The sequence below is a fragment of the Rhinopithecus roxellana genome, chromosome 5 (assembly GCF_007565055.1).
Source record: "Rhinopithecus roxellana isolate Shanxi Qingling chromosome 5, ASM756505v1, whole genome shotgun sequence".
NCBI classification, from domain to species: Eukaryota; Metazoa; Chordata; class Mammalia; order Primates; family Cercopithecidae; genus Rhinopithecus; species Rhinopithecus roxellana.
The window spans coordinates 169,940,079-169,959,332 of record NC_044553.1 but is presented as its reverse complement, the minus strand read 5'-3'; the positions used below and the strand labels follow the sequence as shown (position 1 = coordinate 169,959,332).

General features: G+C 40.7%; 1 protein-coding gene across 1 annotated transcript; it reads right to left on the bottom strand.

The window, feature by feature from the left end:
* Positions 1-591: 591 nt before the first annotated feature.
* On the bottom strand, positions 592-1,096 carry LOC104662597 (60S ribosomal protein L26). Its single transcript, XM_010363638.2, has one exon. The coding sequence runs from the start codon at positions 1,079-1,081 to the stop codon at positions 644-646; it is 438 nt and encodes a 145-aa protein (XP_010361940.2). The 5' UTR covers positions 1,082-1,096; the 3' UTR covers positions 592-643.
* Positions 1,097-19,254: the final 18,158 nt, after the last annotated feature.

Here is a 19,254-nt window from a genome sequence, read left to right as displayed (position 1 = left end):
CTTTTCCTTTGAGTTTTTTTTTTTTTTTTTTTTTTTGAGACAGGGTCTCACTCTGTCACCCAGGCTGGAGAGCAGTGGTGCAATCTCAGCTCACTATGGCCTCAACATCCTGGGCTCAAGTGATCCTCTCACCTCTCACCTCAGCCTCCTGAGTAGCTGGGACTACAGGTGCATGCCACCACACCTGACTAATTAAATTTTTTTCTTTTTCTTTTTTTTTTGTAGAGACTAGATTTTGCCATGTTGCCTAGGCTGGTCTCAAACTCCTGGGCTCAAGCGATTCTCTCGCCTAGGCCTCCCAAAGTGTTTGTACTACAGGCATGAGCCAGTGCACCCAGCAGAATTTCTAACATTGCTCTTAAACTTAGGAAATTAATTATTCTCCATTGAGAGAGGGAGATTCTGTTTGGTGAATAGCACCTGGTAGATATGCAACTTTATTTTCTCTATTTATGGATTGACAGTTACATATTTAACTATTTGATCTACCTAGGTATTTCTGGTATAAGATAGGAAAAGATAATTTAACTTATATTTTCCCCAAATAAAAAATTCTTGGCTTGAGCACCGTATTGAAGAATTCCTACTTTCTTTTTTTTTTCTTTGTTTCAAGTTTTAATCAAAGCTTTTATATAAGATTACTTTATTCCTGCATCTTCTCAATAGTTTCTTCCTTGTATTTGCCCTTTTCCTTTCCTACTTGGCGAGACTTGGCTTTCCGTTCAAGGATCTTTTTGCGGTCTTTGCCCAGTTTTAGCCTAGTGATAACTACCTTGCTGGGGTGAATGCCTACATGGACAGTTGTGCCATTAGCCTTTTCCTGCTGCACCCGTTCAATGTAGATAACATATTTCTTCCTGTAAACCTGGACTACTTTGCCAATTTGCTGACCTTTATAGTGTCCTCGTACAACCTGAACTTCATCATCCTTTCGGATGGGCATAGATCGCACGTTGTACTTCTGTCTCAGCTCTTTGGAAAGAGGGGAAGACATAATCTTCCTGCGAATGTGGGAAGGTGCATTGAAATGCCTTTTGCGATTCTTGCTTCGGTCGGAAGTCACAAAGGGATTAAATTTCATTTTGGCCGCTCCCACTTCGGTCAGAATTCCTACTTTCTTATGGCTATTGGCAAGTGAAGTTATTATGTCATCAATTCCTTCTTTATTGCTGATCTGGGAAGACCAGTTCTCTCAAAACTTGAATTACTTTGGTCTAGATGTATTTTGCTAATTTTTTTTTAAGGTAAAAAAGGAAGCTAGCTTTTTCCTCCCTATGTTACTGAGTAACAAATAATGGATCATCATTTGCAGTTTACATTAGTGAATATTTTCCCTGTTTATATTTTCTAAACTGATATCATTTGATTTTCACTAATAGCAATAAATTTTGATTTTGGTTTGCATGCACTCATCTAAAAACTGGAAAGCCAATTTCTTCAATTACTTTAAGTAAAATCCTGACTGATTCTAAATTTAAAATATGTTCCTAAAGGGGAAGTACAAAATTAAGAAAACAATCTCAACTCACAAAACAGAGAAAATAATAACAATCAACATGTTGATTGGACTAATAGACCACAAAGAAATAAAGAGGAGGTGAGTTTTGTCATGGGAGAAAGGGAAGAAGAGAACTCCCCCCTCAACCCCTGAGGACAGTGCCAAAGTGGGTCGGCCAGACATTCCAGAGAAAATTGTGAAATTCAGCAGGAATCCAGCCAGGCTAGATTCTGGTCTTCTGCTGGAATTTGTCATTTAATATATATAAAACCCGGTGGTGAAACACTGGCTGCCTCTAGATACACCGCTGGGTTTAAATATATTAAATGATGCCAAAGAAAGAATACATGTCAAGTTTCTACGAGCCTTACACAGCGATTCCTGCATGTCGAAATTGAGCAAGTAACCAGGAGATCACAGGTGCTAGAACTGAGTAGGAAAATCATCTGAAAACAGCAGAGCCGTCCTAGCAATGGAATTATTAATACATTATTAAAACATTCCACTTTTCACACATCTAACACTGTGAATTCTTTCTTCTACAAATTAGCAAACAAGTAAACCAAATTTTTCAAGCTGAGTTGTACAACATTTTCAAAGACAATAGTAGAAAATGTTCACAAACTATTCACTGAGGGCCCACAGTGAACTACATCAGAATATGTTCAATTAAATTGTACCTTAGTTTACTGTGCTTTAGTAATAAAGATAAAGGATCTGTATTGACATTATGTTTTATGTTTCTTCCCTATGCGGGAGAAAAACCAAATACAAAATTTGTCCTTGAAAGCAGAGAGTGGTGACATGTGTTTCATGATACTGGTATCATTTATCACTAAAAAGTGTAGCCAGGCTGGGAGGAAGGGTTTGGAACAAGCTATGTATGTTTTGGACACATGAGACAACTGCAGCCCTTATCATCACTAGCCGCATAATGGACCACTCTGTGACAATGCCTAAGGTCTATATACACGTAGGACCAATGCGGAATTGGCCATACAGATGTGCAATATCAGTACAGAATGTTCAAGTACTTGCTGTGGATCTCTCCCCATCCACTACTGTTAACTCTCCAGATTATTCCCTATGTGGGTCATACCTCATCCATGGGCCTGCAGGGATGGGGCACTAACCTCTGAATACTCCTGCTTTTGGTGTAGCTCCCAACAGGCTCTTCTAGGTACTCACTGAATAACTTTCCAGAGGGGCATCACAGTTTATAGAGGAGCTATCTGGAAAGTCTCACAGGCATTAATTTAATTTGTGCCTTGGGCGGGGGAGAATAAAACATTTGGGAGAAACACGACTACTTTTGTGCAAAATAAATTTTTGTATATGGGAGAAATGTTTGCCTTTTAAACAATATGTTCTTTTCTCCAAAGTTGCAGCTAAACTTCTAGACCCAAATTTTTCAGATCTTGAATTACACTTGAAAAATGAGGAAGAAGAGGTAGTGAAAGATAATTTTATGGTTGTGGAAAGTACTGACATCTGAGTCAGAAGAACAGAGTTTAAGGTTCAACTCAGTCAATGTCTAACCATGTGATCTTGGGCAAATTGTTTGGCATAAACAAAACATATAAACAAATATATTCTAAAAGTGAATGTGAAAGCAAATACATACAACTGTTAGGCTTTCTTATTATCACATCCCCCATCAGATTTGAGATTAGATCAATACTTTACAAAGAGCTACCTTAAAATCGGAAAATGAGCCAGGTGCAGTGGCGTACACCTGTAATCCCAGCACTTTAGGAGGCTGAGGTGGAAAGATCGTTTGAGCCCAGGAGTTCAAGGCCAACCTGGGCAACATAATGAGACCCCATCTCTACAAAAAAATCAGCTGGGCATGGTGGTGTTCACCCGTGGTCCTCGCTACTTGGGCGACTGAGGTGGGAGAATTGCTTGAGCCTGGGAGGTCGAGGCTGCAGTGAGCTGTGATCATGCCTTTGTACTCCAGCCTGGGCCACAAAGCCAGACCCTGTCTCCAAAAATAAATAAAATAAAATAAAACTTAAAAATCAAATCAAATCAGAAAATGGGTAATGGAAATACTAGGCAGAGAGCATTGTTTATTTAGTAACCTTCCTATGTCCATGACACAAATAGCCCAAAAGACTCAGACGAGCCACAGCAGCCTGCTTATGGTAAAGAGGAAAGAAAAGGGGAGAAGAGGTGGCCCTGGAGACTCATTTCCGTCTCTTTCCATGGCTCAGCAGGGAGCTGGCTCCTTAGGGCTGACTTTGCTGATGGAAGAACAGGCTGAGCCTCCTTTCTAACAAGGCCTCATCCTCAGCCTAGCAACTTCTGCAGTTACAAAGGAACACAGTGTTACCTGTTGCTTTGACCTCTAAGTATACAGAGTGTTATGCGGGTGGGGTCCCTTGCCACTAGGATGCTAGCCACAGCATGCCCAGACCTATCTCTGGGTGGGATAATGAGAGCTCAGGTGACCAGGTGCCTCTGATATTTCTCTACTTAAACTACTTTTCTGATAAACAATTTGATATTGATATTGCATGGTGCTAAAGGTGTAGGTCCATGCCCTAAATTACATTTTGGAAGATTTTCACTCCCAGTAAATATTGTCAGGATAGACTAGAATAAGGAGAATTGAGGGTCTGGGGCCTCATACCAGCAGGGTGACCTTGGGCAGGGCACTTCACCTCCTGGGCCCAGTTTCCTCATCTATGAGAGATACTCTTAAAGACTTTTCTAATTCTTTGTTGTTGTTGTAGTTTATTTTTATTTCTGACTTTTCTAATTCTTTAGCACATCAGGTGCTTCTATTTTGACTACAGTTAATATGTGCAGTGTAAGGGACATTTCTCACCCAAGCAGAATACTGCATTAGGCAGAACCACCTTACACCTGGCAGTGGGAGACACGCAGCTTGGTAGGCGTGGAAAAGTTACCGCAGCCAACATGTACATTGTGTTGCTTTGTTTTGCTTTATTATGGAAAAATGTAAATATACAAAACATAGGATGGTATGATGTAGTGTTATTCAAAGTATGGTTTGTAGACCGCTGTCCATCCATCAGGAGATGAACACAGAATTGAAAGTGAGGGAGAGGGAGGTGGGGTGGGCTCTGGGTTGCCCTTCCAGCCTCGGTTTTAGGTTAGTCCTCTGGGCCTGGGTTTGGGAGGGGGCATGCTTTCTCAACATTCCTGCCCCTCCCTCTCATGGCAGCCAAATGCTGCATTTGTTGGTCTTGGGTGAGAGAGTTCCTCCTCCTCCCTCGTGGTAGCTAACTATGTTGGTGTTGGTGTAGGGTCCTGAACCCAAGACCATTTCCTGCCCCTCTCCCAAGGATAGAGGGATTTATTTCCTCCCCCAGTGACAGTAGGTCTGTGCCTGTGCCTTGAGGACAACAGGCTTTGCTGCCTCTACCCAGCAACCGACGGCACTTTCTTCTAGGCCAGTACTGGAGAAGCAGAAGCAGCTGTCACCTCCTGCACCCCCAGGGGCTCTCCCACCTCAAGCCCTGCCTTCATCTCCATCTTGCCCCGCCCTCAACCCACCCCGTCTCTCTTCTGAACCCTCCATGGGAACCTGGGAAAAAGAGCTTTGGGGGGATTGCAAACTCTCCTTGTGTCTATTCCATACTTGGTCTTTATTAAAATTTTTGCTGATTCTTCTCGCTCTCTTGTATGACAGCCGCTTCTTCCTCCCGTACTCAGCCTCCGGGGAGACCTTGTGCATCCCTCCCTCCTAGGTGGCACCCTGTCCCTCTCCGGAACTCAGGCTACTTGGTTGTCTTGCAACCTCAGACTCTGACGGGCTCAAGGAAAGTTATGGTTTTGTAGTTTACTTAGCTTTCCCACATTTTAGAGGCATTTCCAGCTTTCCATATCCTAGGTAGAAGAGGAAAGAAAAACGGATTTGTTTTGTATACAAATTTAAAAATGACTATCCTGAGTTTGCTGATACTGCTTTAAAAATTTGTTCTTTCATCTCCATCAATGTGCCTCAGGAACGCTGGGTTCTTAAAATGGGTGCTACTAAAACAAAACGTAGAAACAGTTTAGATACGCTGCATTGCCCTCTGTGAACAGTGGCATCGCTAATTCCATCTGGCTTGGATAAGGTTATACACAAGAACAACCTCATTTCTCACAGTAAAAACTTTAAATAATTTCTTGACACGTACAGTGTTCATCAAAAGTGTTTTTATGGATGTTTAATATGAAGACTTCCTATTTCATAAATTTTGTATAGCTACAGTGGTGAAATGACAAAGGTGTGAGCGTAAAAATGATTCTTTTTTGGGGGGCGGGGGAAACAGAGTCTCACTCTGTCACCCAGGCTGGAGTGCAGTGGTGTGATCCTGGCTCACCGCAACCTCCGCCTCCTGGGTTCAAGCAATTCTCCTGTCTCAGCCTCTCAAGTAGCTGGGACTACAGGTGCACGCCACCACGCCTGGCTAACTTCTGTATTTTCAGTAGAGAACAGGGTTTCACCATATTGGTCAGGCTGATCTTGAACTCCTGACCTCAGGTGATCCACCTGCCTCAGCCTCCCAAAGTGCTGGGATTACAAGCGCGAGCCATTGTGCCCAGCTGAAAATGATTCTTTAGATTATTACATGAATGTGTGTATCTATGTCACATGTTAAATCAACAATGAGTATACTTTTTATAATTTTATTTTCCCATTTTGTTGCTTGTTCTGATTATACGTATTAAAAATGCCTTTGTTGAGTCTAATAATAAAATTGGAGGTTGTGTTGTTGCATGTCTTTGTTTCTTTTCCTTTCTTTTTTTTTGAGATGGAGTTTCGCTCTTGTTGCCCACGCTGGAGTGCAATCATGAGATCTCAGCTTACCGCAACCTCCACCTCCCGGTTCAAGCGATTCTGCCTCAGCCTCCTGAGTAGCTGGGATTACAGACATGCACCACCATGCTTGGCTAATTTTGAATTTTTAGTAGACACGGGGTTTCTTCATGTTGGTCCGGGTGGTCTTGAACTCCTGACCTCAGGTGATCCACTCGCCTTGGCCTCTCAAAGCGCTGGGATTACAGGCGTGAGTCACGGCGTCTGGCTGGCCCTCTTATCTTTTCTTTTTACAAATTAACTGTTTATATTATAAGAGTTTTAGATTTACAGAAAAGTTGCAAAGATAGTACAACTTTCTGCTGTAGACCCTATTCCCAGTTTCTCCTATTATGAACATCTTAGGTTAGTATGGTACATTTGTTACAATTAATGAACCACTATTGATACTTTATTATTAACTACTTTGGAAAATTTATTCATATTTCCTTAGTTTTATCCTAGCGTCCTTTTTCTGTGCCAGGATCCCATTCAGGATACCATATTACATTTAGTCTTCATGTCTCCTTGGGCTTCTTTGGACTGTAACAGTTGCTTGGACTTTCCTTGTTTTTGGTATCCTTGCCAGTTTTAAGGTGTACTGGTCAGGCATTTATTTATTTATTTGTTTATATTTATATACAATTTTTGGAGATGGAGTCTTACTCTGTTGCCCAGGCTGGAGTGCAGTGGTGTGATCATAGCTCTCTGCAGCCTTGAACTCCTGGGCTTAAGCCATCCTCCCACCTCAGCCTAAAGAATTGGATTCAATTTCTTTAGAAAATATAGGCCTATTCAAATTGTCTATTTTTGTGTGTGTGAGTTTTGGCAAATTGTATCTTTCAAGGAACTGGTTTGTTTCATCTAGGTTATCAAATTTGTGAGCATGGAGGTATTCAGAGTATTCATTTATTATGAATAAATAATAATGTTCATATTTAATGTCCACAGGCTCTGCAGTGATTGATGTCTTCTCTTTTGTTTCTGATATTAGTAATTTGTGTATTGTCTCTTTTTTTCTTAGTTAGCCTGGCTAGATGGTTCTCAATTTTCCTTCACTCTGACAATCTCTGTCTTTTAGTTGTTGCATTTAGACTACTGATGTTCAAGGTGGTTTGATCTTTTCAAAGAACCAGCTTTTGGTTTTGTTGATTTTCTCTTTTGGTTTTCCATTTTCAATTTCATTGATTTCTGCTTTAAACCTTATTTTCTTTTCTTCTGCTTACTTTGGATTTAATTTGCTCTTCTTTCCTAGTTTCTTAAGGCAGAAACTTAGATTATTGATTCTAGGTCTTTCTTCTGCTCTAAAATATAAAATCAAAGCTAAGAATTTACCTCTAAGCACGGCTTTTACTGCATCCCACTAATTTTGATAAGTTGCATTTTCATTTTTATTTAGTTCAAAATATTTTTAAGTTAATCATAAAATTTCTTCTTTGACACATGTGTTATTTAGAAATGTGTTGTTCAAGCTCCACAGACTTTGGGATTTTCCAGTTGTCCTTTCGTTATTGATGTCTAATATAATTTCACTGTGGTCTGAGAGCAGATCCTCCATGGTTTCTGTTCTTTTACACTTGTTAGGGTGTGTTATATGGTCCAGAATGTGGCTTATCTTGGTGAATGTTCCATGTGAGCTTGAGAAGAATGTGTATTTGTGCTATTGTTGGATGAAGTAGTCTATAGATATCAATTATATCTAGTTGATTGTTGTTAAGTTCAACTATGTCTTTACTGATTTTTTACATGCTGTGTCTGTCTGTTTCTGAGAGAGAAGTGTTGGAGTTTCCAACTATGGTAGTGGATTCCTGTATTTCTCCTTGCAGTTCTATCAGTTTTTGCCTTATGTAGTTTGATGGTTTGTTGTTAGGCTTATACATGTTAAGGACTGTTATGTCTTCTTGGAGAATTTACCCCTCTATCATTATGTAATATTATCCTTCTTAATTCCCGATATCTTTCCTTGCTTTGAAGTCTGCTCTGTCTGAAACTAATAGAGCTACCCCTGCTTTGTTTTCATTTGTGTTAGCATGGTATATTTTCTCTATCCATCTACTTTTAATCTACATGTGCCTTTATATTTAAAGTGGTCTTAATGTAGATAACATATAGTTAGGTTTTGTTTCTTGACCCACTCTGACAATCTGTCTTTTAATTGGTACATTTAAATCATTGATGTTCAAAGTGATTATTGATATAATTGGATCAATATCTACCATATTCGTTACTGTTTTTCATTTGTTGCCCTTGTTCTTTAATTATGGTTTTGACTTCCACTCTTTTTTCTTGTCTTTTGGGGTTTTAATTAGAATTTTATGTATTGATTTTTTTTGAGACAGGGTCTCGCTCTGTCACCCAGGCTGGAGTGCTGTAGAGCGATCTCAGTTCACTGCAATCTCTGCCTCCCCAGCTCAAATGATCCTCCCCACTCAGCCTCCTGAGTAGCTGGGACCACAGGCGCATGTCACCACACCCAGTTAATTTTTGTATTTTTTGTAGAGACAGGGTTTTGCCATGTTGTCTAGGCTGGTCTCGAACTCCTGAGCTCAAGTGATTCTCCCGCTTTAGCCTCCCAAAGTGCTGGGATTACAGGCGTGAGCCACTGTGCCTGGCCTAGTTGACCATTTTATATGATTCCATTTTCCCTTCTTAACATATCAGTGATACTTGTTTTTTTGCTTTTTAAAGCGATTTTCCTAGATTTTGCAATATTCATTTATAACTAATCAAAGTCTACTTTCAAATAATACGATATCATTTCACAAGTGATATGGGTATCTTCTAATGACAAAATAATCCCAGTTCCTCCTTCCCGTCCCTTGTAACATTTCTGTCATTCATTTTACTTATATATAAGCATATATCTATACATACACATACACATAAGCACAACTAAGTACATACACACACAAGTGTTCACAATCAAATGCATTGATGCTATTATTATTTTGAACAAATTGTTATTCATTAGATCAATTAAGAAGAAAAACATAGCGGTTTTTATTTTATCTTCACTCATTCCTTCTTCCATGAGTACTCTTCCTTTCTTTATAGAAATTGAAGCTTCTGACTTATATCATTTTTCTTCTCTCTAAATAACTTCACATTTCTTGCAAGGTAAAACTTCCCTCATTTTTTATTGTTTGAGAAAGTCTTTATTTCTCTCACTTTTGAAGGATAATTTTGCAGGGTACAGAATTTTCGCTCAACACTTCAAACAGTTCCTTCCACTTGCTTCGTGCTTGCTTGGTTTCTTTTTTCTTTCTTTCTTTCTTTTTTCTTTCTTTTTTTGGGGGGGGATGGAGTCTTGCTCTGTCGCCCAGGCTGGAGTGTAATGGCATGATCCCAGCTCACTGCAACCTCCTCCTCCAGTGTTCAAGCGATTCTCCTGCCTCAGCCACCTGAGTAGCTGGGATTACAGGTGCACACCACCATGCCCAGCTAATTTTGTATTTTTAGTGGAAATGGGATTTTGCCATGTTGGCCAGCCTGGTCTCAAACTCCTGACCTCAGGTGATCCGCCCACTTTGGCCTCCCAAAGTGCTGGGATTACAGGTGTGAGCCACCACGCCTGGCCCCTTCTTGCTTGGTTTCCAAGCAGAAGTTGGATGGACGCAATTCTTCTTTGTTCCTCTATAGGTAATATGTTTTTCCTTTAGAACTTTTATTTTATCTTTGATTTTCTGTAGTTTGAAAATGATATGCATAGGTATTTCTTTTCTTTTGCATTTATCCTGCTTAGTGTTCTCTGAGCTTCCTGGATCCCTGATTTGGTGCCTGATATTAATTTGGAGGAAATTCTCAGCCATTATTGTTTCAAATACTTCTTCTGTTACTTTATCTCTTCTCCTGGCATTTTATTTTGTGCAGGTTACACCCTTTAGTGTAGTTGTCCCACGGTTCTTGAATATTCTGTTTTATTTATTTATTTTTTCCAGTTTTTGTTCTCTTTACCTCTCAGTTTTTAAGGGTTCTATTTTAAGGTCCTCAAGCTCAGGGATTCTTTCCTCAGCCGTGTCAGGTCTAATAAGCTCATCAAAGGCATTCTTCATTTCTGTTACGATGTTTTTGATCTCTAGCATTTCTTTTTCGTCTCTCTGCTTACATCACCCATCTGTTCCTGCATGCTGTCTACTTCACCCATTACAGCCCCTGGCATATTAATTGTAGTTGTTTTCAATTCCTGGTCTGATCATTTCAATGTCCCTGCTATGTCTGGTTCTGATGCTTGCTCTGTCTATTCAAATTATGTTTCTTGCCTTTTGGTATGCCGTGTTATATTTTTCTTGATAGGCAGACATGACGCACTGGGTAAAAGGAACTGCTGTAAATAAGCTTTAGTGATGTGATGGTGAGGTGTAGGGGAGGGGAAATGTTCTATAGTCCCGTCATCAGGTCTCCGTCTTTTAGTGAGCCTGTGCCTCTGGACAGTGAACATCACATGTGTTTCTCAGTTTTTTCCCCCCACTTAGGTGAAATAGGATGGCTAGAGGGAACCCAAGTTGGGTATTTCTCTCTACCAGTTAGGTTGGGCTCTGATAACCCCAGCAGGTTAGGCTCTGGTTAACTTCTTACTCCTGAAGAGTAGACGTTGTTTAAAAAGTACACAGTGCCCTGGGGTATTTTCAAATGGTTCCTTTCCACCTCTTCCTGCTGGAAGCATGAGGGGGTTTTCTCTGATATTTACTGTGGGAATGGTGGTTGAGCTCCTGAAGATAAACACCACAAGATTGTGGGGGCCCTTCTACGAGTGGGTCCCCCTGGAGTTTTTAGCTGTTAGGCTTGTCCACACTGAGCCTCTGGCCAATTTGTCAATGAACAGTTCAGGTTCTCCTATCCAACACTGCTTCCCCTGGTTGTTTCTGCCCATGAGTCTGCTCTGGTAAGTCGTGGCTCCCTGTATTTATCTGTCTTTCCCATCTCAGGGCAGCAGTTTGCCCGTGTCCTCACCTCTTTTATGGATCCAAGAGCAGTTGTCCATCAGTCTGTTCAGCTTTTTTCTTGTTAGGATGGAGTGGCAACTTCCAAGTTCTGTACATGCGCAACCAGAAACAGGAAGTCTATCAAGACTTTATATCTTTACATCTTTAAATATTTTAACATTATCTCTAAAACACAAGCACAGTTTAAAGCTAATGACAATACCACTGTCATACTCAAAATTAAAAAATACCTTAATATCATCAAATTTTCAGTCAATGTTCAAATTTATAATTGCTCAAATGTCATTATCTCACAGTTTACTTGGATCAGGATCCAAATAAGGTCGCTATATTGCCATTAGTTGAAACCACTCTACTAACTTAAATGTCTATGTTTGTTCATTCTTTCTTTCTTTCTTTCTTTCTCTCTCTCTCTCTTTCTTTCTCTCTCTCTCTCTCTTTTTTTTTTTTTTGGATGGAGTCTTGCTCTGTCACCCAGGCTGGAGTGCAGTGGTGCTATCTGGGCTCACTGCAACCTCTGCCTCCCAGGTTCAAGCGATTCTCCTGCCTCAGCCTCTCAGGTAGCTGAGATTACAGGTGTGCATCACCATGCCCAGCTAATTTTGTATTTTTAGTAGAGATTGGGTTTCACCATGTTAGCTAGGCTGGTCTTGAACTCCCAACCCCAAGTGATCTGCCCGCATCAGCCTCCCAAAGTGCTGGAATTTTAGGCGTGAGCCACTGCACCTGGCCTATTCTCTTTCTTTCATGTGAGAATCTCAGTTCTCATGACATTGGGGTGGTAGAATTAGAAGATCATACAACTACTCATTTGTTCTATTCTACAGCGTGTGCGTGCACATGCGCACACACACACACAGACACACACACAATGTTTCAGGGTAACAGTACGAACATTACCACCAATAAAAAAATTATAGAAAAGAGTTTATGATTTTTGGGGGTAGTTTTCCTTATACATTAAGGATATTTTATAGGGATGAAAAGTCACATCAATTTTGTTTAAAGTCACTTGGAGTTAGTTACTAACTGTGTGATTACGGGACCACCTTGCTACCTATTTAGGTTACATGCAGTTAGAATGCTCATTAGTAAACCTAGGAACAATTATCACTACTCAGAAAGTCACCAATAGTTACCGAGCACCTCCTAGGTACCAGAAATTTTCATAATCATTGTTACACTCAAGTCTTGCAAAGCCCTGTGAAATAGAAGTTACTTTTCCCTTATAATTTAGGGAACAAATTCAAAGGTTGAAAGCTTACAGTGAGTCAGTCTCACAGCTAGTAAGAAGAATGAGTGAGGTAAGATTGAAATTCCAGTCTCTGGAGTCCATATTCTGCCCTTAGAAAGATTAGAATGATTTATGATAGCTTACAGAAAAAGCTGCTGGTTCTATTTATTTTATTATCTCTATATATTCCAGTAGGGAGACAAAGTGGTAACTGTGTTATACCTGATTACAAAGGTGATAATTTTTTTCTTACAGATTTTATGCCCAGAAACAGTGCACCTGTCAGTGTTAACTGGTTTTCTCTAACTTCTTTTTCTGGGGCAATTCTCCCAATGGGTTGGAATTTTTATGAGCTTACTGATGGGCTTAAAAGGGTGGCCTTCAATATTTCCTTCCATTCATGGCCTATTGTGTCCTGGGCCTCAAATTCACAGAGGCCCTTAAATTTAGAATTTGGACCTTACATTCATCCCAAAGAAGTTCTATCTGTGATCACAGAGATATACCAACAAGGATAGAAGAAAGAGATGTGCAACTTACAGCTTTAGCATTGAATCCCATTAGTGGAAGGCACTGCTGGTAGGTAGAATACCATCATTATGGTATTCACAGGATATTTACAGGATTTATAAAAGTAGTGATGAATCACTGATTTCACCACTTTTTTTTTTTATAAATCCTGTAAATATCCTGTGAATTCTGTAATAATGAAGAATTATATATTTTGATGGAGTTTAAAAGTGTCAGCTTATTAAATGTAAGCATCTCAAATACATAATGATTTTTGTAACCCTATTTTATCATTTCTATAGTGTCTAAAATATCAGGAGTTGCAAGCAATGGAATTATCTGGTGACTCAGGGCAGCTGAGAAGCTCTATCTGCTTCCACTTGGCCCTGAGCACTTCTGCAGACAAAGCACTCTGACCTGACAGGGCGCTGGTTACACATTGGTTGAGTTTGTGCCTGTTTCTAGCGAGGAGCAGAGTCTAGCTCTTTCCTCATTTACCTGTACAATAAGAATACCCGCCTGCCAGGGGAGAGGTGAGGATTCACTAAGCACAGCATAAGTCTCTAGTAAAAGACAGCTGTCATGAGGATGATAACAGTTAATGAGAACACGTTGTTCAGGAGGTTTTAAAGGGCAGATACAGCATGATCCTGATTTTTAAGAAAATTAGATATAAAAACATGGGCGCATGAAAAAGTCCCAACAGGCTACAGACTGAAATATTTATAATGGTAATGGGAATAAAGGTGAATTTTACTTTTTCCATATATTTGTCGGTTTTAATTTTTTTTGCAATGTACCTATACTAAATTATGATACTTATTTTGTTTATGTGGATATACATAAATCTACAGACATACAAAATTGTGGATAATTTTCCTTTTGTCTTTCTAAATTTATAAAATTTCTCACTTAAATATGTGCAAGTTTTATAATTAGAACAAAGAGATCAAAAGCATTTTTAGGACAGAGAGAAGAGGCTGGGTATCATGGCTCATAATTGTAATCCTAGCCCTTTGGGAGGTCAAGGTGGGAGGATTGCTGGAGCTCAGGAGTTTAAGACCAGCTTGGGCAACATAGGGAAACTGTGTCTCTACATAAGAGCAAAAAACTTAGCCAGGCGTGGTGGCATGCATCTATAGTCCCAGCTACTTCGAAGGCAGAGGCAGAAGGATTGCTTGAGCCCTGGAGTCAGAGCCTGCAGTGAGCCCACATTGTGCTACTGCACTCCAGCCTGAGTGACAGGGTGAGGCTTCATCTGTAAAAAATGATAAAAGACTGGGAGAAGAGCCTGGCTGGGTTTTAAGCCTACTTGGGGATGTGGCTGCATAGATTCTGAGAAACACAAACAGCCTGCTCAGCACCTGCCATCATCTCAACCAGAAAGCCCACTCCAGATGTTGTCTTGTCAGTGGCTCAGTCAGCGCACCTTTGATTTATGATGAATTCCCCAGTGTTTACAGAGTGGTGAATGCAGAACAGTTTCTCCCCATTAGGAGTTATGGTGTGGCAGGTTCAGATTAGTTTTTCTTCTATGGAGTTTCATTCTTTCATGAAATGTGGTCTTACTTCACACATGAGGGAGTTCGGTGCCTCTCTTGGCCTGGGTCACCTGCTAGTGTGTGTCTGGCCCTAGAGAGAGGCTCTCAGGGAAAGGGTTCCTGAGTGTGTCCTCCCTTCCCTGCCCCTTCTCTCTCTCCATGCTCTCCAAGAAAGAATTTACCACCCTTGAGGCCTCCTACTACCATCAGGAAAAAGATGGATAAAACGATGACTTTAAAATTAAGAAGTTCTGCTTATCTAAAGAGTTCATAAAGAGATTAATAACACGGACCACAGAATAGAAGTGGAAGCTATTTGTAATACATATAACCAACAAAGGACTCTTATCCAGAAAATACATGTTTAAAAAAACCACTAAAAAGTAATAAGTAAGACATAAACCAACAAAAACTCCAGAAGTGGTGGGCAAGGCCAGAAACTCAGACAAACGGCTTTGATACCAAGACCAGGCTACACAGTGACTGGACCAGCAGCTGGTAATCATGCAGACTCAAGCTAAGCCTTTTTGCAGCGAGATGGAGCAAGTGCTGTGAGTGCTGGAGTTGTTGGCATGCAGAGGATCTGACGGGCAGAGGATCCAAAGAGCTCGCTAGACCTGGTCGCAGAAGCCCCAGCCAGATTCTTAATGCCTTTAATTTTCCAGGGAAGAAGCTTCTCCATCACTAAACTGTTTCCGTATTTTACATACTGTAATATCTCTGGGTTTTCCTAATACTCATCTTTGTATTAGCTGACATTTTTACCCAACCAGGAAAGGAGTGGAGCCATGAAGCAGTGAGTGCCCAGAACCGGAAGAATTCTGAAGGAGATGGGACCGTGGACCATGTTCTCTCTCAGGCTAACATCTTAATAACAGCCTACCCTGTTCCAACCAGAAAGAATGAGGGAGGAAGGGAAGACGAACAGACAGAGACAGATGGACACATATTTATGAAGTGCCCACTGTACTCAAGGAATTTGCTAGGGGCTTTCACATTTGTTGTTCACTTTACTTCTTGTAACACTCCATTGTGTTGATGAGATGGGAGCCTCAGGAGAAGTACATGACTTGCTCAAGTTTACAGTTTGTCAGTGATGTGGTTGGGATCTGATCTCAGGGTCTGTCTGACTCATTCTTTTTTTATTTTTTATTTTTTTTTGAGATGGAGTCTTGCTTTCTTGCCCAGGCTGGAGTGCAGTGGCATGATCTCGGTTCACTGCAACCTCCGCCTCCTGGGTTCAAGTAATTCTCCTGCCTCAGCCCCCCCAAGTAGCTGGGATTACAGGTGCCTGCCACAACACCTAGCTAATTTTTTTTATTTTTAGTAGAGACAGGGTTTCACCATGTTGGCAGGCTGATCTCAAACTCCTGACCTCAAGTGACCCGCCCACCTCAGCCTCTCAAAGTGCTGGGATTACAGGTGTGAGCCAGTGCGCCCGGCCCCGTGACTTATTCTTCTAATTCCATGGCCTTAGAATCAGGTGAGCTTGGGACATTACTTACCTCTGTGAGTTCAAGTCCCCTCTGTGAAATGATATCTGGCTAGTATGAGCACCCTTGCAGGACTCTACGCATGATATACAGTGGTGAGTTTAACTGTAAATGTACTCAAATCCTTAGCACACAGTCGGGCACACTGAAGACAGTGAAGAGAAGGGAGTTGAATACTTTTCAAGTCATGTTTTCTTTTCTCAGGATCAACCACTCTGCTAGGAGAGAAAGGCAGAGAACAGGACAAGAAGATTGAGAAAGAGAGAGAGTTTGATTGCCAGAGATGTAGTATCTGGGACACATATATTGGGACACATATATTTGGTCACAAAGTCATGACTTGAGGGGTGGCACGCTGAGAAGTTGCCTGTCTAACTCTGAGACTGAGCAGCTAAGATGGAAGGCTGAATATTGACTTGGGACAATACAGTCATGAGTTGCTTAATAAGAAGCATATGTTCTGAGAAATATGATGGTAGGCAATTTCGTCACTGTGCAAACATCATAAAGTGTACGGTACTTACACAAACCTACACAGCACAGCCTACTACATACCTAGGCTGTATAGTATAGCCTATCACTCTGAGGCTACAAACCTGTACAACATGTTACTGTACTGAATACTGTAGGCAGTTGTAACACAATGGTAAATATTTGTGAATCTAAACATATCATAAAAAGGTACAGTAAAAATATGGTATTTATAACATATTTTATAAAAATATGATGGTTGCTACCCTGGACTAGCTAAGAGATCTGAGGCTAGCAACTGTCCACACACCTCCTCCCTCTTCCCCTAACCAAAGCCAAAAATATCTTACCAACCATTTCTTAAAACAAAACAGCATGCAAAACCATTCAGCATTCTGCAGCAGAAAACACAAAACTCAGGTTGCCCCATTCAAGAAGGTCAGAAACCTTTGGAACATCACCCACTTAGGAGCATCCTGCTTCTGCTCTTCACTGCCAGGAGTTATTTACAAAGCCACGCTTCTGTAGACCGTCCACAGCATGGGCTAGCTTTAATGGAGAGCTGGGTGAGGAAAACTCCCTCCGTTGAGCCTGGGCGGAAGAAAAACTAACCTGGGAAATGAGGGCCATTCTTGTTTATTATGATTGAATCACTATTCATATTACTTTCATATGTAATGCATTTGCCATTCTGAAGTATGCAGTGGGGATGGGGGTACTCCCACTTAGCCAAATCAAAACACAGTTCTCAAGATTCTCAGTAGAAGAGATGAGCCCCCTCACCTGGGAGGTTCTAGGATGGCTGCAAGTACTCTCCTTATACTATTAGGGTTGTTTTGGCGCCTCCTCTTGGCAAACACTAACAGAGACACTGTCCTTGTTTCTCAATCCCTGCTACAGACTGAAATTATCTGGGAAATTAAAAAAAAAAAAATGTTGCCAAGCTGCTACCTCCAGCAATTCTGACTTAATACATTTGCATTGAAGACAAGGATTTGGGGTTGTTAAAAAACTCCCCAGGGGATTGTGCTGTGCACCCAAGTCAAAACCAAGTGCTATGCCGATTTCATGTAAAATTGTTGATTGATTAATGTCTTCCACTTCTTGAGCTCCTGCTATATGTCAGGCACTGAAGCACTAATGAACAGAAACAGGCAAGGCTCTTACTCTCATGGACATTACAGATATCAGTCAGATAATTACATAAGCATATAATATGAAATTATAAAAGTATATGGTGCTTGGGGCTGGGCGTAGTGACTCATGCCTATAATCCCAGCACTTTGGGAGGTGGAGACGGCTAGATCACCTGAGGTCAGGAGTTCGAGACCAGTCTGGCCAACATGGTGAAACGCCATCTCTACTAAAAATACAAAAACTAGCCAGGCTTGGTGGCAGGCACCTGTAATCCCAGCTACTTAGGAGGCTGAGGCAGGAGAACTGCATGAACCTAGGAGGTGGAGGTTGCAGTGAGTTGATAGCGCCACTGTATTCCAGCTTGTGTGATAGAACAATACTCTGTCTCAAAAAAAAAAAAAAAAAAAAAAAAAAAAAAAAAAAAAAAAAAAGTGCTGCTTGGGCAGATGGGGAGGGAAGGGGTAAGAGGATTAGAAAAGTGGCCCACTAGAATCTCCTTGGTGTACCTCTCTCTTTCCAATACTTACTCACCAAGGCATAGCCATATATCTGACTGACCAATGTCTATCTCCCAATAATTCCATGGGAAATAACTCCTATTTTTCAATGATAGGAGAATGAATAAAATATGAAAAATGTAGACTCTAGGGACATTCAAAAGAGGCAAAGCTGACTTTGAGGAAAGAATATGCTATTCATGTATCGTGTGCTAAATAATTAAAACAGCCAGACACAGGGCTCACACCTATAATCTCAGCACCTTGGAAGACCAAGGCAGGAGGACTGCTTGAGCCCAGGAGTTTGAGACCAGCCTAGAGAGACCCCATCTCTACAAAATACAAAAATTGACCAGGTGTGGTGGTACATGCCTGTAGTTCCTGCTACTTGGAAAGCTAAAGTGGGAGGATCACTTGAGCCTGGAAGGTCCAGGCTGCACTCCTGCCTGGATGACATAGCAAGACTCTGTCTCAAAAAAAAAAAAAAAAAAAAAAAGTCAACACCAAAACAAACAAAAAAGAATTAATACAGTCTAAAGGATGCAGAGATGAGGTGAACTGCTGCCCAAACATCTGCAGCAAATTAGCCAGTGGGAAAAAGTCAGCTAAACCTAGTAGAGAAAAAGGGAGGAATAGATTACTTCTACCCCCTACCTTCCCACAAGGTTCTGGATTAAAAATATTTGATTAAAAAAATAAAATTATGTGCATAAAATCTGAAAACATTCTTGTTGCAAAAATGGTTAAGCAGTAACAGGATAAAGAGTGCCAACCAAAGCCGCCCTTTACCACACATCTCGTTTCCAATCTCTCTTCTCTCCCTAGAGGAATCATCATTCACAGCTGGCTGTGTTTCCTTCCGGAAGTTTTTCTTTGCATTTATAAACACATATTTCCAGAAACAAGTGAATAGTTGTTTTATTTGTCTGGTTTTTACATGCTCTTCACGTTCATCTGCAATGTATTTTATTTTATTCAATGATATATATTATTTTGTGGCCAGGATAAAAGTGAGGTGAGTGAGGCATTTTGGCACACAATTTAAGGGAGTCCCCAAAGCAACGGAAGGGATTGCCAAAAGCTCAGTAATCGAGATAAATTTTAGTGCAATATT